General features: G+C 44.9%; 1 protein-coding gene across 6 annotated transcripts in view; it reads right to left on the minus strand.

Moving 5' to 3' along the window:
- Nucleotides 1-11320: 11320 nt before the first annotated feature.
- The window catches only part of si:dkey-183c6.8 (protein O-GlcNAcase), a 96265-nt gene continuing 84279 nt past the window's right edge, over nt 11321-23306 (minus strand). For all 6 annotated transcript variants that reach the window (XM_059965761.1, XM_059965765.1, XM_059965764.1 and 3 more), the window contains 2 exons: nt 15698-15857; nt 11321-13333 (listed from right to left, as the gene is read on the minus strand). In XM_059965761.1, the coding sequence (XP_059821744.1) occupies nt 13197-13333; nt 15698-15857 (297 nt within the window). In that variant the 3' untranslated portion in view covers nt 11321-13196. The remainder of the gene's footprint in view (nt 13334-15697; nt 15858-23306) is intronic.

The following is a 23306-nucleotide window of genomic DNA, read 5'->3' on the forward strand; positions in this document are numbered from 1 at the left end:
AATGCTGGAGGAACTCAGCAGGAACTCATGAAGCACTGATGAATGGTCTCAGCCCGAAACATCGACTGATTATTCATTTCCATAGATGCTGCCTGGCCTGCTGAGCTCCTTCAGCATTTTGTGTGTATTGCTTTGATTTCCAGCATCTACAGATTTTCTTTTGGTCGTGAATTAACTTTACAAACCTTGTACTTAAAAATATTATTATAATTAACTGTAATTAAAAATATTTATTTAAAATTTAATTTGACTTTTAATTAAAGAATTAAACTAAAAATTCTTGAGAAAAACCATAGGATACAGGTGCAGATTTAAACCATTCAGCCCATCAGATCTGTTCCTTCAAGGCTAATTTTGTTTCTCAACATCATTCTCCCATCTTCTCCCCAGGTTCAAGAGCAGCTACTTCCCTTCAGCCATTCAGTTCTTGAACCATCTGGCACAACCATAAAAGCTTCCTCAGTTTTAGGACATAAGACATAGAATCAAAATTAGGCCATTTGGCCCATCAAGCCTGCTTGCTATTACATCATGGCTGATTTATTATCTCTCTCAACCCCATTCTCCTGCCTTCTTCCTGTAACTTTTGATGCCCTACTAACCAAGAACCTATCAACCTCCACTTTAAATATACTCAATGACCTGGCTTGCATAGCCATCTGTGGCAATGAATTCCACAGAGTCACTATCCTTTGGCTAAAGAAATTCCTTCTCATCTCTGTTCTAAATGGACATCTCTCTCATCTGAGGATTTGTCCTCTGGTCTAGACTGCCCCACTAAAGGAAACATTCTCTCCACATCTAAGTCTTTCAATGTTCGATAGGCTTCAATGAGATCCCCCCTCATTCTTCTAACCTCTAATGAATACAGGCCCAGAGCCATCAACAAGCCTCGTACATTAACCATTTCATTCCCAGGATCATTCTCATGAATTTCCTCTGGACCCCTAAAGATTAAAGACAAAGATTATCTTTACTTGTCACATGTACATCAAAACATATATTAACAAACAAGAGAAACAAGAGTTTGGACAAAGTAGGGTTGTTTTCTCTGGAGCCGTGGGTCTGAGGGCAGGTGGTAGGTGGTCATACGAGCAGCTGGTACATATCATGAGTCCAGGTTATGCGACCACTGACACCAGGCAGACAATCTCTGAAGAGTATTAATAGTGGCAGGGCTCACGTCTACTGTTGATTTCTCTTTGTCAGTGTTGTCTGACCTGCCGAGTTCCTTCAGCATTCATTGTTATTTTATAATATTTACACAGACAGTACAGAACAGGCCCTTCTGGCCCAACGAGCTGAACCACCCAGCAACATGCCAATTTAACCGTAGCCTAATCACAGGACAATTGACAATGACCTACTAACTAACTGGTATGTCTTTGGACAGTGGGAGGAAACTGGAGCACCTGGAGGAAACCCATACATTCCACGGGAGGGTCACACAAACTCCCTACAGAGAACATCATAATGGATCTCCAGAACACCCTGAGCAGTAATAGCATCATGCTAACCGCTACCCTACTGCTGGCCGGTGGAGGGATTCACACCAGACTTCGAGGTGAGTGGTCCCGGTTTCGAAACCGGTTGGCTCCTTGCACGCCTTCCTTCTGTGCTGGACTGAGAGTCGAGCTAGCAACTCAGCCTCATGGAAGCCAGACAAATACTAAAGAAACAGCAAGGTTGCCACCAACGCGCCACAAGGCACGGAGAGGAATTGTTTTCTCTGGAGCGGTGGGTCTGAGGGCAGATCTGATAGAGATTTATAAGATTATGAGGGCCATAGATAGAGTAGACAGACAATCTCGTTTTCCCAGGGTTGAGATGTCTAATACCAGAGAGAATGCATTGAAGGTGAGAGGGGGCAATTTCAAAGGAGGTATGATGGATACATTTTTTTACACAGTGCTGGGTGCTGGGTCCAGGGTGGTGGTAGAGGCAGAAGCATCAGGGACTTTGAAGAGATGTATAGATAGGCACAAGAATGTGAGTGAAATGGATATTGTGTAGGCAGAGGGATTAGTTTAATTGACCATTTGATTACTAATATAATTGGTTTGGCACAACATTATGGGCCAATGTGCCTGTTCCTATGCTCTAAGTTCTAATAAGGTTTTAAAAATTACAAGGTTTATAAAATTATGAGAGTCATATTTAGGGTGGACAGTCAGAATCTCTCTCCAGAAGTGTCAAAAGCTCAAGGTGGTACATTCAAAATGAGACGTGAAAATGTTAACATCTTAAATAAACCAAACGGCATGGCCTCTACAGCTCTCCATAGCATCGAATTGTACTAAATCACCCATCAAGCACATCCATGAGGAACGCTGTTGCAGGAAAGCTGCACCCATCATCAAGGACCCAATACCATCCAGGCTATGCTCTCTTCTTGTTGCTGCCATCAGTGTCTGAACCAAAGGGGATAACTTCACTCACCCCAACACTGAAAGCATAGAAGCAGGTGGTAGATGGTCATACGAGCAGCTGGTACATATCATGAGTCCAGGTTATGTGACCACTGACACCAGGCAGACAATCTCTGAAGAGTATTGATAATGGCTGGGGTCACCCATCTTGTAAAGACACTGCCACAAAGAAGGTAATGGCAAACCGCTTCTGAAGAAAATATGCCAAGAACCATCACGACCGTAGAAAGACCATGATCACCCACATCATGCTATATGGCACATAATGATGATGATGATTGAACACAGAACAGACCATTCAGGCCACAATATAGTGCTGACCCTTTACGCTAATGGAAGATCAATTTTAACCTTCCCTCACACATAGCCCTTCCTTTTCTCTATTATACATGTGTCTATCTAAGAGTCTCTTAAATCTCCCAAATGTCTGCCTCAACCAGCACCCCTGGCAGCAGTTCCACCCACCCAACACTCTGTGTAAAACAAAACCGACATCAGACATCCCCATTATATTTTCCTCCAATCACCCTTTGTATTAGTCTTTTCTGACTGGGATAAAGTCTGGCTATCCACTTGATCTATACTTCTTATCATCTTGTACACCTCTATCAAGTCACCTCTCATCCTCCTTTGCTCCAAAGAGAAAAGCCCTAGCTCACTCAACCTATCCTCATCAGACATGCTTCTAAATCAAGCAACATCCTGGTAAAATTCCTCTGGGCCTGCTCTGAAACTACCTGGGCAAGCCAACAGCTTCGAGAAAGCTCCCCGGAGATGACGTTATTCCAATCTAAAGCTTGTTGCCCCCTGTCACAGACCATCATGAAAGAGGGGTAAGGGGGAGTTGGGTGTATTAAAATGGTTCCGAGAGAGGAGGCAGGATGTTTTCTGGCAAGCAGACCTCAGCAGAGACACAGTCCTGTTCTGGCTACCTGATTGTGTGAGCAAATCCAGAGAAAATGGAGCCTGCCTCAGCCCTGGTGCCTGACTGAGGCCATACTGCCCTCTGCTGGGTACAGCAGCAGACAAGGTGAAGAAGGAAATTGGCATGCGTTCTAGGAAAGTGAAGGATGTGGATGCTTTCTTTAGAGGAGATTTTTCAGGATTGGAGGGCATTTCTCATGAGGTAAGAGTGAGATATCCAGAGCTCTTATGTTTGGACAGGAGGAGAATGAGAGGAGACTTGATCAAGCTGTACCAGATGATGAGGCATAGTTCAAGTGGGCAGCCAAGGACTTTTTCTCAAAGCAGAAATGGGTAATAAGGTGATTGGTGGAAGTATAGGTGGGGGGGGGGGGGGGAAGGATGTCAGAGATCAGTTCTTTACACACAGAGTGGTGGGTGTCTGGAACACCTCCCAAGCATGGTGGTAGAGGCAGATACATTAGGAACACTTAAGAGACTCTTCGATAGGCATATTGGTGATATTAAAATAGAGGGGTATGTGGGCGTGAAGTGTTAAATTAATCTTACAGTAAGTTAAAAGATCAGTCAACATTATGGGCCAAAGGGCCTGTATTGTGCTGTACTATTCTATGTTGTCTCAGTTAGGGCAATGAAAGAGAAAATTTGGAAATATTCAACAGGTCGGCCAGCATGTGTGGAGAGAGAACGGGATAATATTTCAGGATCAGGCCCCTCAGAACTGGGAGACAAAAATCACTATTGTTGCAATGAATGGGGTGAACCCAAACGCAGAACATAGGCACGGAGATTGAGTTAGGATGCAGACGCGGACGTGAGTGTTGAACAGAAAACTGGAGGGAGTGCAGGGTGGCAGGAGGCAGGCAGAACTTGTCCTGGCACAGAGCGTAGAAAGGGAAGTGGCAGACAAAGCTTTTCTTAGCATGGAGAGACTAAGTTACACAGGTGAACCTCAGAACTGGAGTTGAACTTAGAAAACTTATCTTGACTCAGAGAGACTGAGTTTCACAGGTAAATCTCGGTACTGAAGCAAAACTTAGAACACATGTTAATTACCACACTGGCAAAACCAACGATCCGGCAACTAGTGGGTGCAAAGACAGGGTTCTTATACCGCAGGTCTTGATGAAAACCAGGTGTGCCGCCATCAAAGGGTATTAGGAGAAAATGGGGATTAATGATCAGGACCATGACAAATAGTTTGGGATTGAATTTTCACAGTGAATGGTTGGACCCTGAGATGGAGTGGATGTGGGGAGGATGTTTCCTATGGAGGGGGAGTCTAGGACCAGAGGGTATCGCCTCAGAATGGAGGGATCACCACTTAGAACAGAGACAAGGAGGAATTTCTTTAGTCAGACGGTGGTGAATCTGTGGAATTCATTGCCACAGTCAGCTGTGCAGGCCGGGTCATTGGGTATAATTAAAGTAGAGGTTGATAGGTTCTTGTTTAGCCAGGGTATCAAAGGTTATGGTGAGAGGGCAGGAGAATGGGGTTGAGAGAGATAATAAATCAGCCATGATGAAATGGCAGATCAGACTCAATAGACCAAATGGCCTAATTCTGCTCCTATACCTTATGGTCATATAGAATAAAGTGACCCAGGTGTACAAGTACATAGTCCTCTGAAAATTACATCACAGGTGGCAAAGCTGGTAAAAAGGCATTTAGTAAGTTGAGCATAGATGATGAGAACTTATGTTGCTCTTATCACACTTTATTCTGCCCTTTTATTGTTTTATGTTATTCTACCTCAATGTGTAATGACCTGATCTGGATGAACAGTATACAAGCCAAGCTTTTCACTGTATCTTAGTGTACGTGACAATAATAGACTAATTTCAATTGTGCAATGAGGCCACCCTCAGAAAGGAGGGGCAACACATTATATTCTGTCTGGGTAGCCTCCAACCAGAGCATGAATATTGATTTCTCCTTCTGGTAAAAAAAATTCCCCACTCATTCCCTCTTCTTTTATTCCCCACTCTAGCCTCTGACCTCTTCTCACACCACCTAGACAATAGACAATAGACAGTAGGTGCGGGAGTAGGCCATTCGGCCCTTCTAGCCAGCACCGCCATTCACTGTGATCATGGCTGATCATACACAATCAGTACCCCATTCCTGCCCTCTCCCCATATCCCTTGACCCCGCTATCTATAAGAGCTCTATCTAACTCTCTCTTGAATGCATCCAGTGACTTGGCCTCCACTACCTTCTGGTGGATATCCACATATCCACCACTCTCTGGGTGAAAAGGTTTTTCCACATCTTTGACCTAAATGGCCTACCCCTTATTCTTAAACTGTGGCCTCTAGTTCTGGACTCACCCATCACTGGGAACCTGCTTCCTGCCTCCAGCGTGTCCGATCCCTTAATGATCTTATATGTTTCAAACAGATCCCCTCTCATCCTTCTAAATTCCAGTGTATACAAGCCCAGTCGTTCCAATCTTTCAACATATGACAGTCCCACCATTCCGGGAATTAACCTTGTGAACCTATGCTGCACTCCCTCAATAGCAAGAATGTCCTTCCTCAAATTTGGAGACCAAAACTGCACACAGTACTCCAGGTGCAGTCTCACCAGGGCGCTGTAGAGCTGCAGAAGGACCTCTTTACTCCTATACTCAATTCCTCTTGAAAAAAAGGACAACATGCCATTAGCTTTCTTCACTGCCTGCTGTACCTGCAAGCTTGTTTTTATTGACTGATGTACAAAAACACCTAGATCTCATTGTACTTCCCCTTTTCCTAACTTGACTCCATTTAGATAGTAATCTGCCTTCCTGCTCTTGCCACCAAAGTGGATAACCTCACACTTATCCACGTTAAACTGCATCTGCCATACATTTGCCCACTCACCCAACCTGTCCAAGTCACCCTGCATTCTCATAACATCCTCCTGACATTTCACACTGCCACCCAGCTTTGTGTCATCGGCAAATTTGCTAATGTTACTTTTAATCCCTTCATCTAAATCATTAATGTATATTGTAAACAGCTGCAGTCCCAGCACCGAACCTTGCGGTACCCACTGGTCACAGCCTGCCATTCTGAAAGGGGCCCGTTAATCGCTACTCTTTGTTTCCTGTCAGCCAGCCAATTTTCAATCCATGTCAGTACTCTGCCCCCAATACCATGTGCCCTAATTTTTGCCCACTAATCTCCTATGTGGGGCTTTATCACCTACCACCTCTCCCTGGGTCCTCACCTCCTTCCCTTTCTCCTATGATCCATTCCTCTCCTATCAGATTCCTTGCTCTCCAGCCCTTCACCTGCCCACTCACCTGGTTTCACCTATCACCTCCAAGCTATCCTCCTTTCCCTCCCCCACCTTTTTATTTTCTGGTGTCTTCCCCCTTCCTTTCCAGTCCTAAAGAAGGGTCTCAGCCCAAAATGTTGACTGTTTATTCCTCTCCTTAGATGCTGCCTGACCTGTTGAGTTCCTCCAGCATTTTGTGTGTGTTGCTCTGGGTTTCAAGCATCTGCACAATCTCTTGTGTTTCCATCTGTACAAATCACTGGTGTGGCTACGTTTGGAATATTGAGCATACTTTTGGTCACCCTGCTGTAGGAAAGATGCCATCGAGCTGGAAAGAATGGAGTGGAAATTTACAAAGATGTTGCCAAGACTGGAGGGTCTGAGTTATAGGAAGAGGTGGGGCTGAATAAGGATTTATTCCTTGGAACCTCAGGGGCCAAGGAGTGATCTTTCAAAGATGTATAAAATCATAAGGGACACAGGTAGGGTAAATTCATACCATCTTTTTGTTAGGGATAGAAAATCAAAAACTACAGGGTGAAGGCCAAGTTCTTTTTACACTGCAGTGAAACCCGGCAGCATGTTACACACAGAAAATCACTGGTGCCTGAACCTGCTGCTAGGTGAGGTAGTGGAAGTGACAGGCTAGAGAAAGCTGTAAGGACTTTGTACTTTCTCCCTGTAACCATGTGTGCTTCCTCCAGGTGCTCCAGTTTCCTCCCAAATGTCCAAAGACATTCTGGTTGGCATTGTAAACTGTCCCATAATTAGGCCTGGGTTAAATCAGGGGTTGCTAGGCAGCACAGCTTGGAGGGCTGGAAGGGCCCACTCCATGCTGCATCTCAATAAACAAATAAATATAAAAGTCTGACTGAAGCCGAATGGTCACGTGGTGAATCGATTGGGCCTCCTACTCACAAGAGGCTCTCCCTCTTTCTGGGCGGGCTTTCAAATGAACGCTTTTTTCATCTTGGCGGGCTGAGTTCACATTCCTTCACTGCAAGTTGTCCAGTGTGTACCATGCTAACATGACTCAGTTTGATCATAATACTCCACTCTGCTCTTCACACACACTTAATGGGGAGGAACAGGCAATGATATGCATCCTATGCAAGCAGATGGGATCAAGTCTGTTTGGCATCATGGTATCAAGCTCCCCCTCCCCATGCAACTGATCAACCCAAAGGAGCGGCAGAGACTGTTAGTTTGGTACCAGCAGCATCGCAGGAGTTGCAGTCAGTGTTGAACTCAATGTAGGACTGCCTTAGGGACTCCAGCTGCAGATTTTTCCTCAGAGTTTACCCCCGAAGCCTTTCCCATGAGTGGGTACAGCCACAAGGCACAAGGTTTAAGATCAGAGATCCCCTTCTTCTAGAGGAGTTGCCAACCACGGTTGACAAGCCCCATCTGCCCAAAATGACCGGCTTTAAGTCACCTGCCTTTGCCCTTTCTCCAATTAGTAGAAGTGATTCCTCCAAACTTAATAGCTAAGCAATAGGTGAAGGCCAGGAGTTGGACTTAGTTGTCACAGGCTATTTGAGACGCACGCCAGTTTAGTAGGTAGTGAGAGCTTATCCGCATTACCACCCCAGTTATACAACCTTACAGAATCAACAGGATAATGTAAACAATTAGTTTTAGCAACCTTGATTTGGAGGATAAATATTGATGTGTATGATCATATTAACATTACTATTCAGAATATTTTTATAACAGAGATGCCTCAGTTCAACACACAACATAAAGGACAGACCTAACACTTGCATTAGACTGAGACTGGAGTGAGACCTGGGCCAATTCCTATTTTGCTGTGAAGTGTGATATCCAATTCCGGAGTATGACTGACCTCAGGAAGGCGGGGGGGGGGGGTGCACACACCCATCTACATCAATGGTGCTGAGGTTGAGAGGGTGAAAACGTCAAGTTCCTAGTAGTGAACATCACCAATAGCCTGTCCTGATAAAATCATGTTGATGTCATGGCCAATAAAAGCTCACCGATGCCTCTACTTCTTCAAGAAATTCAGCATGTCCCCATTGACTCTTACCAACTTTTTATTAATGCACCATAGAAACATTTGGAATCAAATGACCTTGCCTGGCATCTCAGGCTGGCTCTGCACCTACATCACACCACACCCTTAGCACTCCTTCTCTACCACCTGTCCCACACCCCTCCATACTCACCATTCTCAACATTCTTTGCTCCCACCAGATTTGTAAACCCTCTTCATTCCATATTGACAAATGCAAAAGTCTTAGGTACCTTAGCTAAATATATGTGTGCCTAAGACTTCTGCACAGTACTATATATATATATATATATATATATATATGTACAGTGTTGTGCACCTTGGTCTGCAGGAATCTTGTTTCATTTGGCTGTATACATGTATATGGTTGAATGATAATAAACTTCAACTTGAACTCCAAGGTCCCTTGGTTCCACAGCATTCCCCAAGGCCTTGACATTGGTGGTTCACCTGATGAAACATTATTACTCTCCACAGATGCTGCTTGGCCAGCTATGAATCCTGATGAAGAGTCTCGGCCCAAAACGTCGACTGTACTCTTTCCCATAGATGTTGCCTGGCCTGCTGAGTTCCTTCAGCATATTGTGTGTGTTGTGAATTTCTATGTTCTCTCTTTTTAGTTCAGATTTTCAGCATCTGCACATACTTTGCTTTTGGAGACATGGTTTGCCCAAAGTCTGTTACATGACTATGATCAATTAAACCAAGTTCAGGAGGTAGAGAACTGTCTGTGAGTGTGTGTGGGAGGAAGGGTAGAACGGGGCTGGTTTTGCTGTTGTTTTAGTGCTTGTTGTGTTTTGTGTTCTTCTGTCAAGTATTGTTGGCATCAATTTTGGTGCTGGAATGTGTGGTGACACTCACAAGCTGCCCCCAGCACATCCCTATGTTGTATTGGTTGTTAATGCAAATTGCACATTTCACTGTTTTGATGTACATGTGATAAATAAATCAGAATCTAATCTAAACTCCACATTAAGTTCCCTCTTAAATTTACAACAGGCTGAGTTAAATTACGAAGCATTTATTAAATAGGCAATTAACAAGCAAACAATAATAGTTATTTATGTACAGTAGAACATTCTTCACCTTCTCCAGTTGAAGTGGTAATGATGGAGCACAAGCATAAATCATATCTTTTAATACCTGGTACGTAAACATTCAACCTATTGCTCGAACTAGCAGGAAGTTGTTCACTCTGGTTCCTAGCACTTTTGTTCAGACTATCTTTCCATAGTCTCTACTTCGCAGTAGAGTCACCACCAATTCCTGCAGAGGACCTGTTAATTCCAGCAGAGAATCATCCATCCCAGAAGAAAACAATCCATCCCAGCAGATATCTGCCCATCCCAATAGAAAACAATTTATCCCAGCAGAATCCAGAAATGCCCTCTGGAACTGTTCCATCAGAACCCCAGCAGAGTCTCCAGGTCAAATACTCTGACACAGAGAAACTGTTCTCCCCAAATGTGGGGAGAGCATAGGAATGGCTCCCACGGGGATTAGTTGAGGAGAAGCTGGATCAATGCAGGAGGGAGGGGGACTTGGTGATGCTTGGGAATATCTGTGTGGACAGCCTCCAAACCCACCAATTGGTGGCAGCTCTTTCAGCTGCCATTTGTTTCCCCACAGGACAAGGACCCTAGGAGAGTAAACATTTAAAACTTACCTACTGAGGTTGTAGAAACATCTTCCAGTTAAATCTAAAGAGGACCAATCCACAGAGGATGAATTCCAACCAATGTTTGGGACTTAATAAATTTAAGATATTGATTCCTCAAGACATAAGAGGAGGCCATTTCACTCATCAAATCTATGCCAGCCCCCAGTGCATTCCCAAACAATCCCATTCTCGCGCGCACGCACACACACACACACACACACACGCGCACACACACACACACACACACACACACACACACACACACACACACACACACACACACACACACACACACACACACACACTCACACACACAAAATCAGGATTGAACTCTGGAACTGTCCACCTTCCAGTAGAGTGCAGAACTCCAGACAATAATGCGCCGGGTTAGGTTTCCATGGTGAAGGACTGTGCGTCAGTGGAGACTTTGAAGCCTGAGGCTGGCGTGGTTCTTTGTCAAGTGAGGGTATTAAGGGTGACAAAACTGATACAGCAGATGGAGTTAAGAACCATCTTCTGACTAAAAGGCATAATAGCCTTGACAGGCTGAATTTTAACTTCCATGGCATTCATCTGCCTGGAGCGGACTGCCAGCACATTTCAGAAACCAGACCAGCTTCCAGAGCGAAAAACAAAACTGCTGGAGGAGCTCAGTGGGTCAGGCGGTATATGTGGAGGGAAAAGGGACAGTTAACATTTTGGGCTTGGATTGAAAGGGTGAGAGAGGGGGATAGCTGGCATAAAGAGGTGAGGGGAAGGGATGGAGCAAGAGCTGGCAGATGATGGGTGGATGAGGAGGGGCGATAGGAAGATGGAGGAGGGGAGAGGGGAAATAGTGAGTCTGGAAGGTGATAGAGGGATCCAGGTGAAGAGAGGCAATAGGCAGGTGGAAGGGATAGGGGAGAGAATGGAAATACGGACAGAGGGTGGGAGGTAATAGGTGGATCCAAATGAAGAGAGGCAATAGGTAGATGGAAGGGGGGAGAGTGGGGATATGGACAGAGGGTAGGTGATAGGTGGATCCAGGTGAAGAGAGGCAATATTAGATGGAAGGGGGGAGAGTGGGGATATGGACAGAGGGTAGGAGGTGATAGGTGGATCCAGGTGAAGAGAGGCAATATTAGATGGAAGAGGGGAGAGTGGAGATAGTGACAGAGTCTGGGAGGTGGTAGATAGATCCATGTGAAGAGAGGCGATAGGCAGATGGAGGGGGGGAGAGTAGTGATACAGACAGAGGGTGGGAGATGATAGGTGGAGGCAAAAGAGGGTACAGATGCTGAAATCTGATAGGAGAGGAAGGTGGAGCATCAAACCAGCTAAGGGAGGTGGGTAGAGCAGATGGGAACAGAGGGGTAAGTGGACTCAGTGGGGCAAGTATGTTGGTGATGGGAAGATGGAGTGGGGGAGGAGGGGAAAGAAATGGCAATGGGGAGCTGGAGTAGATGTATGATGAACTGGGAAGATAAGGAGGAGGTGGAAGAGGACATGGGGGTGCGAGGAGTTACCTGAAACTGGAGAATTAAATAGGTGGCAGAATGTAAGGTGATCTTCCAGCAGATTGTTTATTGCTCCAGATTCCAGCATCTGCAGTCTCCCGTGTCTCCAGTCTACCTTTGATCTCTGGCTGAGGAGGCTTAGTTATTTGAAGGACAATCAACATGGAGGCAATCCACACAACACACACAAAATGCTGGAGTAACTCAGCAGGTCAGGCAGCATTAATGGAGAGTAATAAACAGTCAATGTTTTAGGCTGAGAAACCTCATCAGGGCTGGAGAGAGTAGAGAGGAAATCAGAATAAGAGGGCAAGGAGAGCGGAAGGAGGACAGGTGATAGGTGGCACCAGGTGAGGAGAGGTGGGTGGGTGGGAGAGGGGAGATGAAGTAAGAAGCTGGGAGCTGGGAGAACATATATTCCATCAGGGAAGCCTCCAGTGTAATGGCATGAACATCAACTTCTTTAACTTCTGGGTATTTCTCCTCCCTCCCTCCTTCTCTCTTTTTCCATTTCTCATTTGGTTCATCCTCACCCCTTCTCTTCTCCTCACCTGTCCATCAGCTCCCTCTGGTGACCCTCTTCCTTTCATTTCTCCCATGGTCCGCACTCCTCTTCTATCAGATTCACTCTTCTTCAATCCTTTCCATATATCATCTCCGAGCTTTTCACTTCATTCCCCCCTCACCTCTCATCTGCCAACTTGTACTCCTCCCCTCCCTCTACCTTCTCATTCTGGCTTTTTCCACTGTTCTTTCCAGAGCTGTTGGAAGGTCTCAGCCTTAAATGTGGATTATCTATGCCCATCCAACGATGCTGCCTTTGCTGCTGAGTTCCTCCAGCATGTTGTGTGTGTTGCTGTGGATTTCTAGCAACTGCATAATCTCTTGCATTTATGTTTTACTGTCACTGAACACAGCAGGTTAATGTACAGACATCACACAATGGTCCATGTCTCCTTGGCCTTCCATCCCGAGTGCTCCAACATTGCCCGGCAGAGCGCAGCAGGAAAAGGAGGCGGGTTTCTGAACCATGGTCTCTGCCTCCTCCTCTTTTATGCAGAGAGGAGGCCTCAGATCTCAGCAGGTCGGCCACGCCCCACACTATCTAACAAACAGGTGGACAAGTATAGCAGCTGCCACTGTTTAGTGCACCCAAGATACAGCAGGTACCTCACATTCAGACCATGGGCCTAATCCATACATATAACAGCAAACGGCTCCCAGTGGCGAAGAGGAAGGCGACTTTAGTTAAGTGTTACGGTGGAACCCGGAATAACCAGGCACTGGCTCCTGGCCGCCACGGGATAATGTGCAAATGAAGCTAAACGGCGGAGTTGCCGCGGGCCCGGCGCAACAACGCGGTCAGCATTGGAGCAGGCGGGGAGGGGGGTTACAGGAGCCTCCCGAGGATCACCCCCTGTGGCGTCGAAGCCTCTGCCCCTGGCAGCTCCAGGAAGCCCAAGCTGAGGTGGAACTCCAAGCCCTTCTTGTCACTGGCCTTCAGTTCACAGAACACACCCTGGGAACCTGAGGAGGAGAGAGAGGGAGGGCGTGAGTGGCAAGAGGGGGAGAGGGGGAGAACACGTAGGAGGGAAAGAGGAAGAGGGACCCAGTGAGGCAGAGAGACAGAAGAGGAGGCCTCAGACATAGATAGATAAGAGGAATAGAAAGTGTGAAAGGGGGAAGAAGAGAAAGTGAGAGGGAGAAATGGTGGGAAAGGAAGTGATTAAGAGCAAAAAGACAGAGAGGGAGCAGGAGATAAAGTGAGAGACGGTGAAAGGGGGCGAGAGATTCAGAGAGTGAAAATGATGAAGAAAGAGGGTGTGAGAGAGAGTGGATGAGAGAGTTGAGAGAGGGATAAAGAGGATGAGAGGGAGGGAGAGACAGAGTGGATGAGAGAGGGAGAGAGGGTGAAAGACAGAGAGAGGAAGACAATGAGTGAGGGAGGGCGAGGGAGAGAGAGGATGAAAGCAGGAGGGGGTCAGAGTGGGAAAGAGAGGGAGAGAGAGAGGCAGGTGATGACAGAGGGAGAGAGATAGAGAGCAAAGATAGTGAGGAAGAGAGAGATAGAGAAAGAACAAGACAGACAATGAGTGAGGGGGAGAGACAAGGAGAGAGAGAGGGGGAAGGAGGGAAGGGTAGGGAGATCAAGAGAGAAAGGTTGTTAGAAGCAGAAAGAGGGAAGCATAAATAAAGATTAAATCATAAACCACACTTGGGAAAATATTTCTTCACTGACTTGATTTTGTATATTGGGAGTACCATCAAAAGGTTTGAACTGTGTATGAGCATTTAAGATCTGAGTGTACCATGTGGTATAGCTTTACACAGAACACATAACCAGTACTGTACAGGAACAGGCTCTTCAGTCCATGTTGTCTGCACTGAACACAATGCTGAACTAAACTGAATTTCTTCTGCCTGGGGAAAATCAGCTGCTCTGTATGAACGGTATAAGACATGGGAGTAGAATTAGACCATTTGGCCCATTGAGTCTGCTCCACCATTCAATCATGGCTGATTTATTTTCCCTCTCAAACTCATTCTCTTGCCTTCTTTCCGTAACCAAAAGTCCACAAGATATAGGAGCACAATCAGACCATTTGGCCCATCAAGCCTGCTCTGCCATTTCACTACGGCTGATCCATTTCCCTCTCAGCTGCAATCTCCCGCCTTCTCGCTGTATCCCTTCATACCCTGACTAACCAAGAATCTATCAATCTATGTCTTAAATATACCCAATGACCTGGCCTCCATCATCCTCATCTCTGTTCTAAAGGGTCATCCCTCTATTCTGAGGCTGTGCACACTCTCACACGTCCACTCAATCTAGGCTTTTCAATAATCAATAGGTTTCAATGAGAACTCCCAGTATTCTTCTAAACTTCAGCGAGTACAGGCCCAGAGCCGTCAGATACTCCTCATACATTAATCCTTTCATTCCAGGAATCATTCCTGTAAACTTCCCCACGAGCCTCTCCAATGCCAGCACATCTTTTCTTAGATAAGGGGCCCAAAACTGCTCACAGTACTCCAAGTGCAGTCTGACCAATACCTTGGAAATCCTCAATATATCCAGATGCCAGCAGGAAATGCCAGCATATTCTTTCTTAGATATGGGTATGCAAGACAAGTTTTTCATTATGCCTTGGTACTTGTGACAATAATAAACCAATTTATCACTTTATATCCACCTTGGATAATAAATCCCAAGCTTAGCTTCAACAAGAAGTGGAAGTGATCACCTCAACAAGAGTGAAAGTGATTTAGAGGAAACATGAAGAGGTCAGTTGCCTTCCTCAGAGATCTTAGTATTAGAGACAGATACCAAAGGAGAAAACTGGATATGGTTCTGGAGGTAGAAAATACATGTAAGATAGCTTATATACATAGGTTGATCATATGACCATCAAGTGATGCTAGGCAGTAGGGAAATAATAACGTAGCAGTGGAGTTATGGTGAAAGAAATGGAAGGGCACAGAGAGCAGTGTGGGAGGAAAAGTTGTAGTGATGTTGCATGCCATCTTGGACAATGTCTCCCATCCACTCCATAATGTACTGGTTAGGCACAGGAGTACATTCAGCGAAAGACTCATTCCACCGAGATGCAACACTGAGCGTCATAGGAAGTCATTCCTGCCTGTGACCATCAAACTTTACAACTCCTTCCTTGGAGTGTCAGACACCCTGAGCCAATAGACTGGTCCTGAACTTACTTCCACTTGGCATAATTTACTTATTATTATTTATTTATAGTTTTATATTGCTATATTTCTACACTATTCTTAGTTGGTGCGACTGTAACGAAACCCAAATTCCCTCGGGATCAATAAAGTATGTCTGTCTGTCTGATGCAATGCACAGGTGGGCGTGGGGACAGAACACTTTACCATTAGCTTTCAGTGCAGACAATACGCAGATAACTAAATTCCGAGCCTCGCTGGGATCTGACATCTTCGGGTGGAGGTCCAGTTGGATAATGGACGGGAAGTGATAGAGCAGGGAGTCGGAGAAACTGGGAGTCTTCCTGTAGAAAAACATCATCAGCTCCTGAAAATAAACAAGAAAAAAGGAATAACTATGGACTTAGCTGTCTGGCTGCCTGGCAAGAGGTTTACAAGGTAAATAACCTGCTTCACATAATGACATGCATTCAGCAGAATATTTATCCCCTCCTCTTCTACCCCCACCCTTCTTTATCCCAACCCACAGGCTAAAAGGTGGCATCCATCATTAAGGACTCCCATCACCCAGGACATGCCATCTTCTCATTGCTACCATAATGGAAGAGGTACAGAGGCCTAAAGACACTCAACATTTCAGGAACAGTTTCTTCCCCTCTGCCAACAGATTGCTGAATAAACAATGAGCCATTCAGTTGGAGGTAACACTACCTCACTATTTTTGCTCTCTTTTTGCACTATTTATTGTATTTCTTTCATATATTTTTTATTATAATTTATAGTATATTTTATGTATTGCAACATACTGGTGCCACTAAACAACACATTTCATAACATAGACTGATATTAAGCCTGATTCTGATTCTACATCCACTACGCTCTTCGCCTGTAAATACTGTTGGCCAGAAAGAACTACGGTCTACAAATCAATGAATCTGAATGAATCAAGGACAGTGGAAATAGACAGATCAATTGCCTTTGTTCTTGCCATTTGCTTGAAGGAGATAGAGGCTGCCATTTTGTGAAGTTGCCTTGCATCCTCTATTCTGTGAACTGAAGTTACTTGGCTTGATCAGTGATTTAAAGTAGACATAATGATGCTTCAGGTAATCTGCTGGGCTAGATATCATTTCCAAATTTGAAGTTATTTGCGAGATGGTCTTTGATACAACATGCAGGTTTGAGAGTGATCTGGTCTGTGTCCATCCTGAGTGATCTGAGCTGGTTACTGGTTTGATCCAGAATTGAGGAGAATAAACTGCCTCAAATGACTAGTTGTCACTCGCAGAAGAAGGGCATAATTGGTGCTGGTTTGGGCTAGAGTCAATAAGAAGGATTTAAAGATCAGTCAGATGACCTGTAGCCAATAACACTGAAACGCAACATTTGAACTGGTAAGGAATGCATATAAAAGTAGATGCTTCCAGTGCTCTACCAGTGACTGTTCTGTTTAGAGACCTACATCATAGATGTGGAGAACATCAGAGACACGGGAGATACGGGGAACACATGGCCAGCATAGAATCCTTTTACTGGTATTACTGTTTCTATTTTTTGACTGTTCATGGAGGGTCAAGAAAACTTAGTAGGTGGACACACAGGTATTTGTTGGGTAAATTTACATGTTCTTCCATTGAGACAATAAAGGTACCTGTTGATAACTACAGATTCTCTCTGCGCCTCTTTGATCATTATTACTAAGGGTTAGATCCTTGTAACAATACTTTGATTTTAAAATTCTCATATCTAAATACCGTTTTGATCTCACTCCTGTCTATCTTGGGTTCCCTTTGGTATTGGTCCATTGCATAATAAGGGTTGGGAACGCCTAAACCTCAACCAACCTGACAACCCAATCAAAGCATGAGATTGCTTCAGATCAGACCTGCCTCTATAGTCTTCTTCCCTGTTGTCAAAGTTCTTGAAACATCCTGTAAAGCCCCAACACAATCTTGGACTACATTTATTTATTATCTCAAATTGCATGAATACTGTTATGTTTTAATTTAGTTTGTTGTGTGAGTTATGTATAATTTATGTTTACGTGTATGTGTTTTTGCAGAGTAGGGGAATTAAGGGTAATGGGGAAAAGACAGGTAGGTGGAGATGTCCATGGCCAGATTAGCTATGATCTTATTAAATGGCAGAGCATACTCAACAGACCAGATGGCCAACTCTTGCTCCTATTTTTTATGTAGTATCTATATTCTCAGGAACAAAGGGGTTAATGTATGAAGAGAGTTTGATGGCTCTGGGCCTGTACTCGCTGAAATTGAGAAGAATGGTGGGGGGGGGATCTAATTGAAAACTATAGAATAATTTGTCTGGTCAGCGGGAGTGAGGAGGTGATAGAGAGGATCAATAGGCAGGTAGTCACACTCAGGCCTCATGAGACAGATAAGTGAGTAACAGTCAGGAGAGGCAAGGGCAAGAGTCAGATGCTAGAGAGTACCCCCTGTGGCTGTCTTCCTTAACAATAAGTACTCCATTTTGAGCACTGTTAGGGAGGATGGCTCAGAAGGGTAGGGAAAGGAAGATGATGGCAGCGGTGATAGGGGACTCTATCGTTAGGGGGTCAGGCAGGCAAATCTGTAGACACAGGAAAGAAACGCAGATGGCAGTTTGCCTCCCAGGTGCCAGGGTCTGGGATGTTTCTGGTCATGTCCATGATATACTGAAGTGGGAAGGAGAACAGCCAGAGGTTGTGGTACATATTGGTACCAATGACATAAGTAGGAAAAGGGAGGAGGTCCTGAAAACAGACTACATGGAGTTAGGAAGGAAGTTGAGAAACAGGACCTCAAAAGTAGTAATCTCAAGATTATTGCCTGTGCTAGAAGACACTGAGTATAGGAATCGAATGAGGTGGAGGATAAATGTGTGGCTGAGAGATTGGAGGAGAGGGCAGGAATTCTGATTTCTGGATCATCGGGTCCTCTTTTTGGGCAGGCATGACTTGTACAAAAAGGACAGGTTGCACTTGAATCCCAGGGGGACCAATATTCTGGCGGGGAGGTTTGCAAAGGCTGTTGGGGAGAGTTTAAACTAGAATTTCTGGGGGGTGGGAACTGAACTGAAGAGACAGAGGAAGAGGCAGTTGGCTCACAAAGAGAGAAAACTTGGAGACAGTGTGAGAGAGAGGATAGGCAGATGATAGAGAATGGATGCACTCAGACCAATGGTTTGAGATGTGTCTATTTTAATGCAAGGAGTATTATGAACAAAGCGGATGAGCTTAAAATGTGGATCAGTACTTGGATCTATGATGTTGTGGCCATTACAGAGACTTGGATGGCTCAGGGGCAGGAATGGTTACTTTGAGTGCCAGGCTTTAGATGTTTCAGAAAGAACAGAGAGGGAGGGAAAAGAGGTGGGGGCGTGGCACTGCTGATCAGAGATAGTGTCACAGCTGCAGAAAAGGAGGAAGTCGTGGAGGGGTTGTCTATGGAGTCTCTTTGGGTGAAAGTTAGGAACAGGAAGAGATCAATAAGTCTACTGGGTGTTTTTTATAGACCACGCAATAATAACAGGACATCGAGGAGCAGATAGGGAGACAGATTCTGGAAAGGTGCAATAGTAACAGGATTGTTGTGGTGGGAGATTTTAACATCTCAATTATCAATTGGCATCTCCCTAGAGCGAGGGGTTTAGATGGGGTGGAGTTTGTTAGGTGTGTTCAGGAAGGTTTCCTGACACAATATGTAGATAAGCCTACAAGAGAGGCTGTACTTGATCTGGTATTGGGAAATGAACATGGTCAGGTGTCAGATCTCTCAGTGGGAGAGCATTTTGGAGGTAGAGATCACAATTCTGTCTCCTTTACCATAGCATTGGAGAGGGATAGGAATAGACAAGTTAGGAAAGTGTTTAATTGGAGTAAGGGGAAATATGAGGCTATCAGGCAAGAACGGAAGCATAAATTGGAAACAGATGTTCTTAGGGAAACGTATGGAAGAAATGTGGCAAATGTTCAGGGGATATTTCCATGGAGGTCTGCATTGGTATATTCCAATGAGACATGGAAAGGATGGTAGGGTACAGGAACCATGGTGCACAAAGGCTGTTGTAAATCCAGTCAAGAAGAAACAAGCTTACAAAAGGTTAAAAAAAAACTAGGGAATGATAGAGAACTAGAAGATTATAAGGCTAGGAGGAAGGAGCTTAAGAATGAAATTAAGAGAGTCAGAAGGGGCCACGAGAAGACCTTGGTAGACAGGATTAAGAAAAACCCCAAGGCATCTTACAAGTATGTGGAGAGCAAGAGGATATGATGTGAGAGAGTAGGACTAATCAAGTGTGACAGTGGAAAAGTGTGTATGGAACCGGAGGAGATAGCAGAGATACCTAATGAATATTTTGCTTCAGTATTCACTGTGGAAAAGGATCTTGGCGATTGTAGGGATGACTTACAGCAGGCTGAAAAGCTTGAGCATGTAGATATTAAGAAAGAGGATGTGCTAGATCTTTTGAAAAGCATCAAGTTGGATAAGTCACCAGGACTGTACGAGATGTACCCCAGGCTACTGTGGGAGGTGAGGGAGGAGATTGCTGAGCCTCTGGCGTTGATCTTTGCATCATCAATGGGGACAGGTGAGGTTCCAGAGGATTGGAGGATTGTTGATGTTGTTCCCTTATTCAAGAAAGGGAGAAGAGATAGCCCAGAAAATGATAGACCAGGGAGTCTTAATTCAGTGGTTGGTAAGTTGATGGAGAAGATCCTGAGAGGCAGAAATTATGAACATTTGGAGAGGCATAATATGATATAGTCAGCATGGCTTTCTCAAAGCCTGATTGGTTTTTTTGAGGATGTGACTAAACACATTGATGAAGGTAGAGCATCAGATGTAGTGTATATGTATTTCAGCAAGGCATTTGATAAGGTACCCTATGCAAGGCTTATTGAGAAAGTAAGGAGACATGGGATCCAAGGGGACATTGCTTTCTGAATCCAGAACTGGTAAAGAGTGGTTGTAGACAGGTCATATTCTGCATGGAGGTTGGTGACCAGTGGTGTGACTGAGGGATCTGTTTGGGACTCCTATTCTTTGTAAATTTTATAAATGACCTGGATGAGGAAGTGTAGGGATGGGTTAGCAAATTTGCTGATGACACATAGGTTGGGGTGTTGTGGATAGTGTGGAGGGCTGTCAGAGGTTACAGTGGGACATCGATAGGATGCAAAACTGGGCTGAGAAGTGGCAGATGGAATTCAACAAAGAGAAGTGTGAAGTGGTTCATTTTGGTAGGTCAAATATGATGGCAGAATATAATATTAATAGTAAGACTCTTGGCAGTGTAGAGGATCAGAGGGATCTTGAGGTCTTAGTTCATAGGACACTCAAAGCTGCTGTGCAGGTTGACTCTGTGGTTAAGTAGGTATATGGTGTATTGGCCTTTATCAATCGTGGAATTGAATTTAGGAGCCAAGAGGTAATGTTGCAGCTATATAGGACCCTGGTCAGACCCCACTTGGAGTACTGTGCTCAATTCTGGTCGCTTCACTACAGGAAGGATGTGGAAACCATAGAAAGGGTGCACAGGAGATTTGCAAGGACGTTTATGGATTGGGGAACATGCCTTATGAGAAAAGGTTGACAGAACTCAGCCTTTTCTCCTTGGAGCAACAGAGGATGAGAAGTGACCTGATAGAGGTGTATAAGATGATGAGAGGCATTGACCGTGTGGATGGTCAGAGGCTTTTTCGCAGGGCTGAAATGGCTAGCACAAGAGGGCACAGTTTTAAGGTGCTTGGAAGTAGGTACAGAGGAGAGGAGATGTCGGGTAAGATTTTTTATGCAGAGAGTAGTGAGTACATGGAATGGGCTGCCGGCGTCGGTGGTGGAGTCGGATACAATAGGGTCCTTTAAGAGACTCCTGGATAGATACATGGAGCTTAGAAAAATAGAGGGCTATGGGTAACCTTAAGTAATTTCTGAGGTAAGGACATGAACAGCACAGCTTTGTGGGCCGAAGGGCCTGCATTGTGCTGTAGGTTTTCTCTGTTCTATGTTTCTATATTGAAAGGCCTAGGTAGAATACATGTGGAGAGGATGGTTCCAATGGGGGACAGTCAAGAACCAGAGGGCACAGCCTCAAATGAGAAGAACATTGCCTTTGAACAGAGATGAGGAGGTATCTTTTTAGACAGGGGTTGGTGAATCTGTGGAATTCCTTGCCACAGATGGCTGTGGAGAACCAGTCATTGGATATATTTAAAGTGGAGGCTGATAGGTTCTTGATTATTCAGGGCATCAGTTATGGACAGAAGGCAGGAGAATGGGGTTGAGATGGATGATAAATCAGTCACGATGAAATGGCGGAGCAGACTCGATGAGCTGAATAGCCCAATTCTGCCACTGTATCTTAAGGTCTTACAAGGAGGCAATGCCTCAAGAAGGCAACATCCATTATCAAAACTCCCCACCACCCAGGCCATGTCATCACCTTGCAGCCACCGTCAGTCAGGAGGTACAAGAGTGTGAAGTCCCCAACAGCAGGTTCAAGAACAGCTACTTCCCTTCAACCGTTTGGTTCTTGAATCTACTGGCAAACCCCAATCACTACCGCACTGTGACCAATTTGAGCAGTTTACATTAGAATGGATTTTGTGTTTATTAATTTGTGTTCCTCTTCAAAAATTAGTGCATAATTTTGTTTAATTAATGGTGTCCTTGTGAATGCTGTCTATCTCATGCAATGTGCCTATTATGTTGCTGGTTCCCTAAGGCTGTTATAGCTTGGGGGGGGGGGGGGGGCTGAGAATTGGGGAGTTAATGGGGATAAGCTCCCACTACCTATTAAATGCTCTTAATGACATGCATCTGAAATAGCATCTGACAACCAAGTCCAGCTCCTGATCTTCACGTTTGGCTTAGCTACTAAACTCAATGGAACTGTTTTTACTAAAAAGAAAAGAGATGAAAGTGGGCTACTGGTGCCTTAAAACCAGTTGCTATGGGCAGATGGGGCATGACAGCCGAGGCTGGCAGCTCATCTAGGAAAAGGAAATCTCTGGCCTTTAGCCTGTGCTGCCTTCTGTGTATATCCACTCATGGGGAAGGCTTCGGGAGTAAACCCTGAGGAAAAATCTGGATCTGGAGTCCATAATTCAGTCCTATATTGAGTGTAATGCTGACTAGCAAATACTGCAACACTGCAGGCACCGAACTGTCTGGGTCCTTGCTGTTCCTTTGGATTCATCAGTTGCATGGAGAGGTAGAGCCTGCTACATGGGAAACAGCTTGGTCTCCACGTTGTATTGCCTGGCTTGTATATCATGTAGGCAGCTGGGTTGCAACATCCGTGGTCAATCACAACCAAAGGAGGGCCTCAAGTTATGTGGCAGCAAGCTTTTCATTACACCTCTGCGTACATGTACTTAAGTGTATGATAACCATGTCATGTGTGTAATGAACTGTTTTCCTGATTCTGATACTGTTTTTGCTTTTCCTTTGCACTACACTACCTAAAATGATCTGGAGCAACACACACAAATGCTGGAGGAGTTCAGCAGGTGAGGCAGCAGCTATGGAGGGGAATCAATAGTTGGCATTTCAGGGCGAAACCCTTCATCAGGACTGGAGAGAAAGGGCAAAGCAGCCAGAATAAGAAGCTGGGGAAGGGGAGGAGTACAATATGGCAGGCGATAGGTGAGACCAGGTGAGGGGGAAGGTGGGTGGGGTAGATGAAGTATGAAGCTGGACGTGATAAGTAGAAGAGTTAAAGGGTTGAAGAAGAAGGAATATGATGGGAAAGGAGAGTGGACCATGAGAGAAGGGAAAGTAGGGGAGGAGAAGAACTGTGTAAGAGGGGAGCC

The sequence above is a fragment of the Hypanus sabinus genome, chromosome 3, assembly GCF_030144855.1.
Source record: "Hypanus sabinus isolate sHypSab1 chromosome 3, sHypSab1.hap1, whole genome shotgun sequence".
NCBI lineage: Eukaryota > Metazoa > Chordata > Chondrichthyes > Myliobatiformes > Dasyatidae > Hypanus > Hypanus sabinus.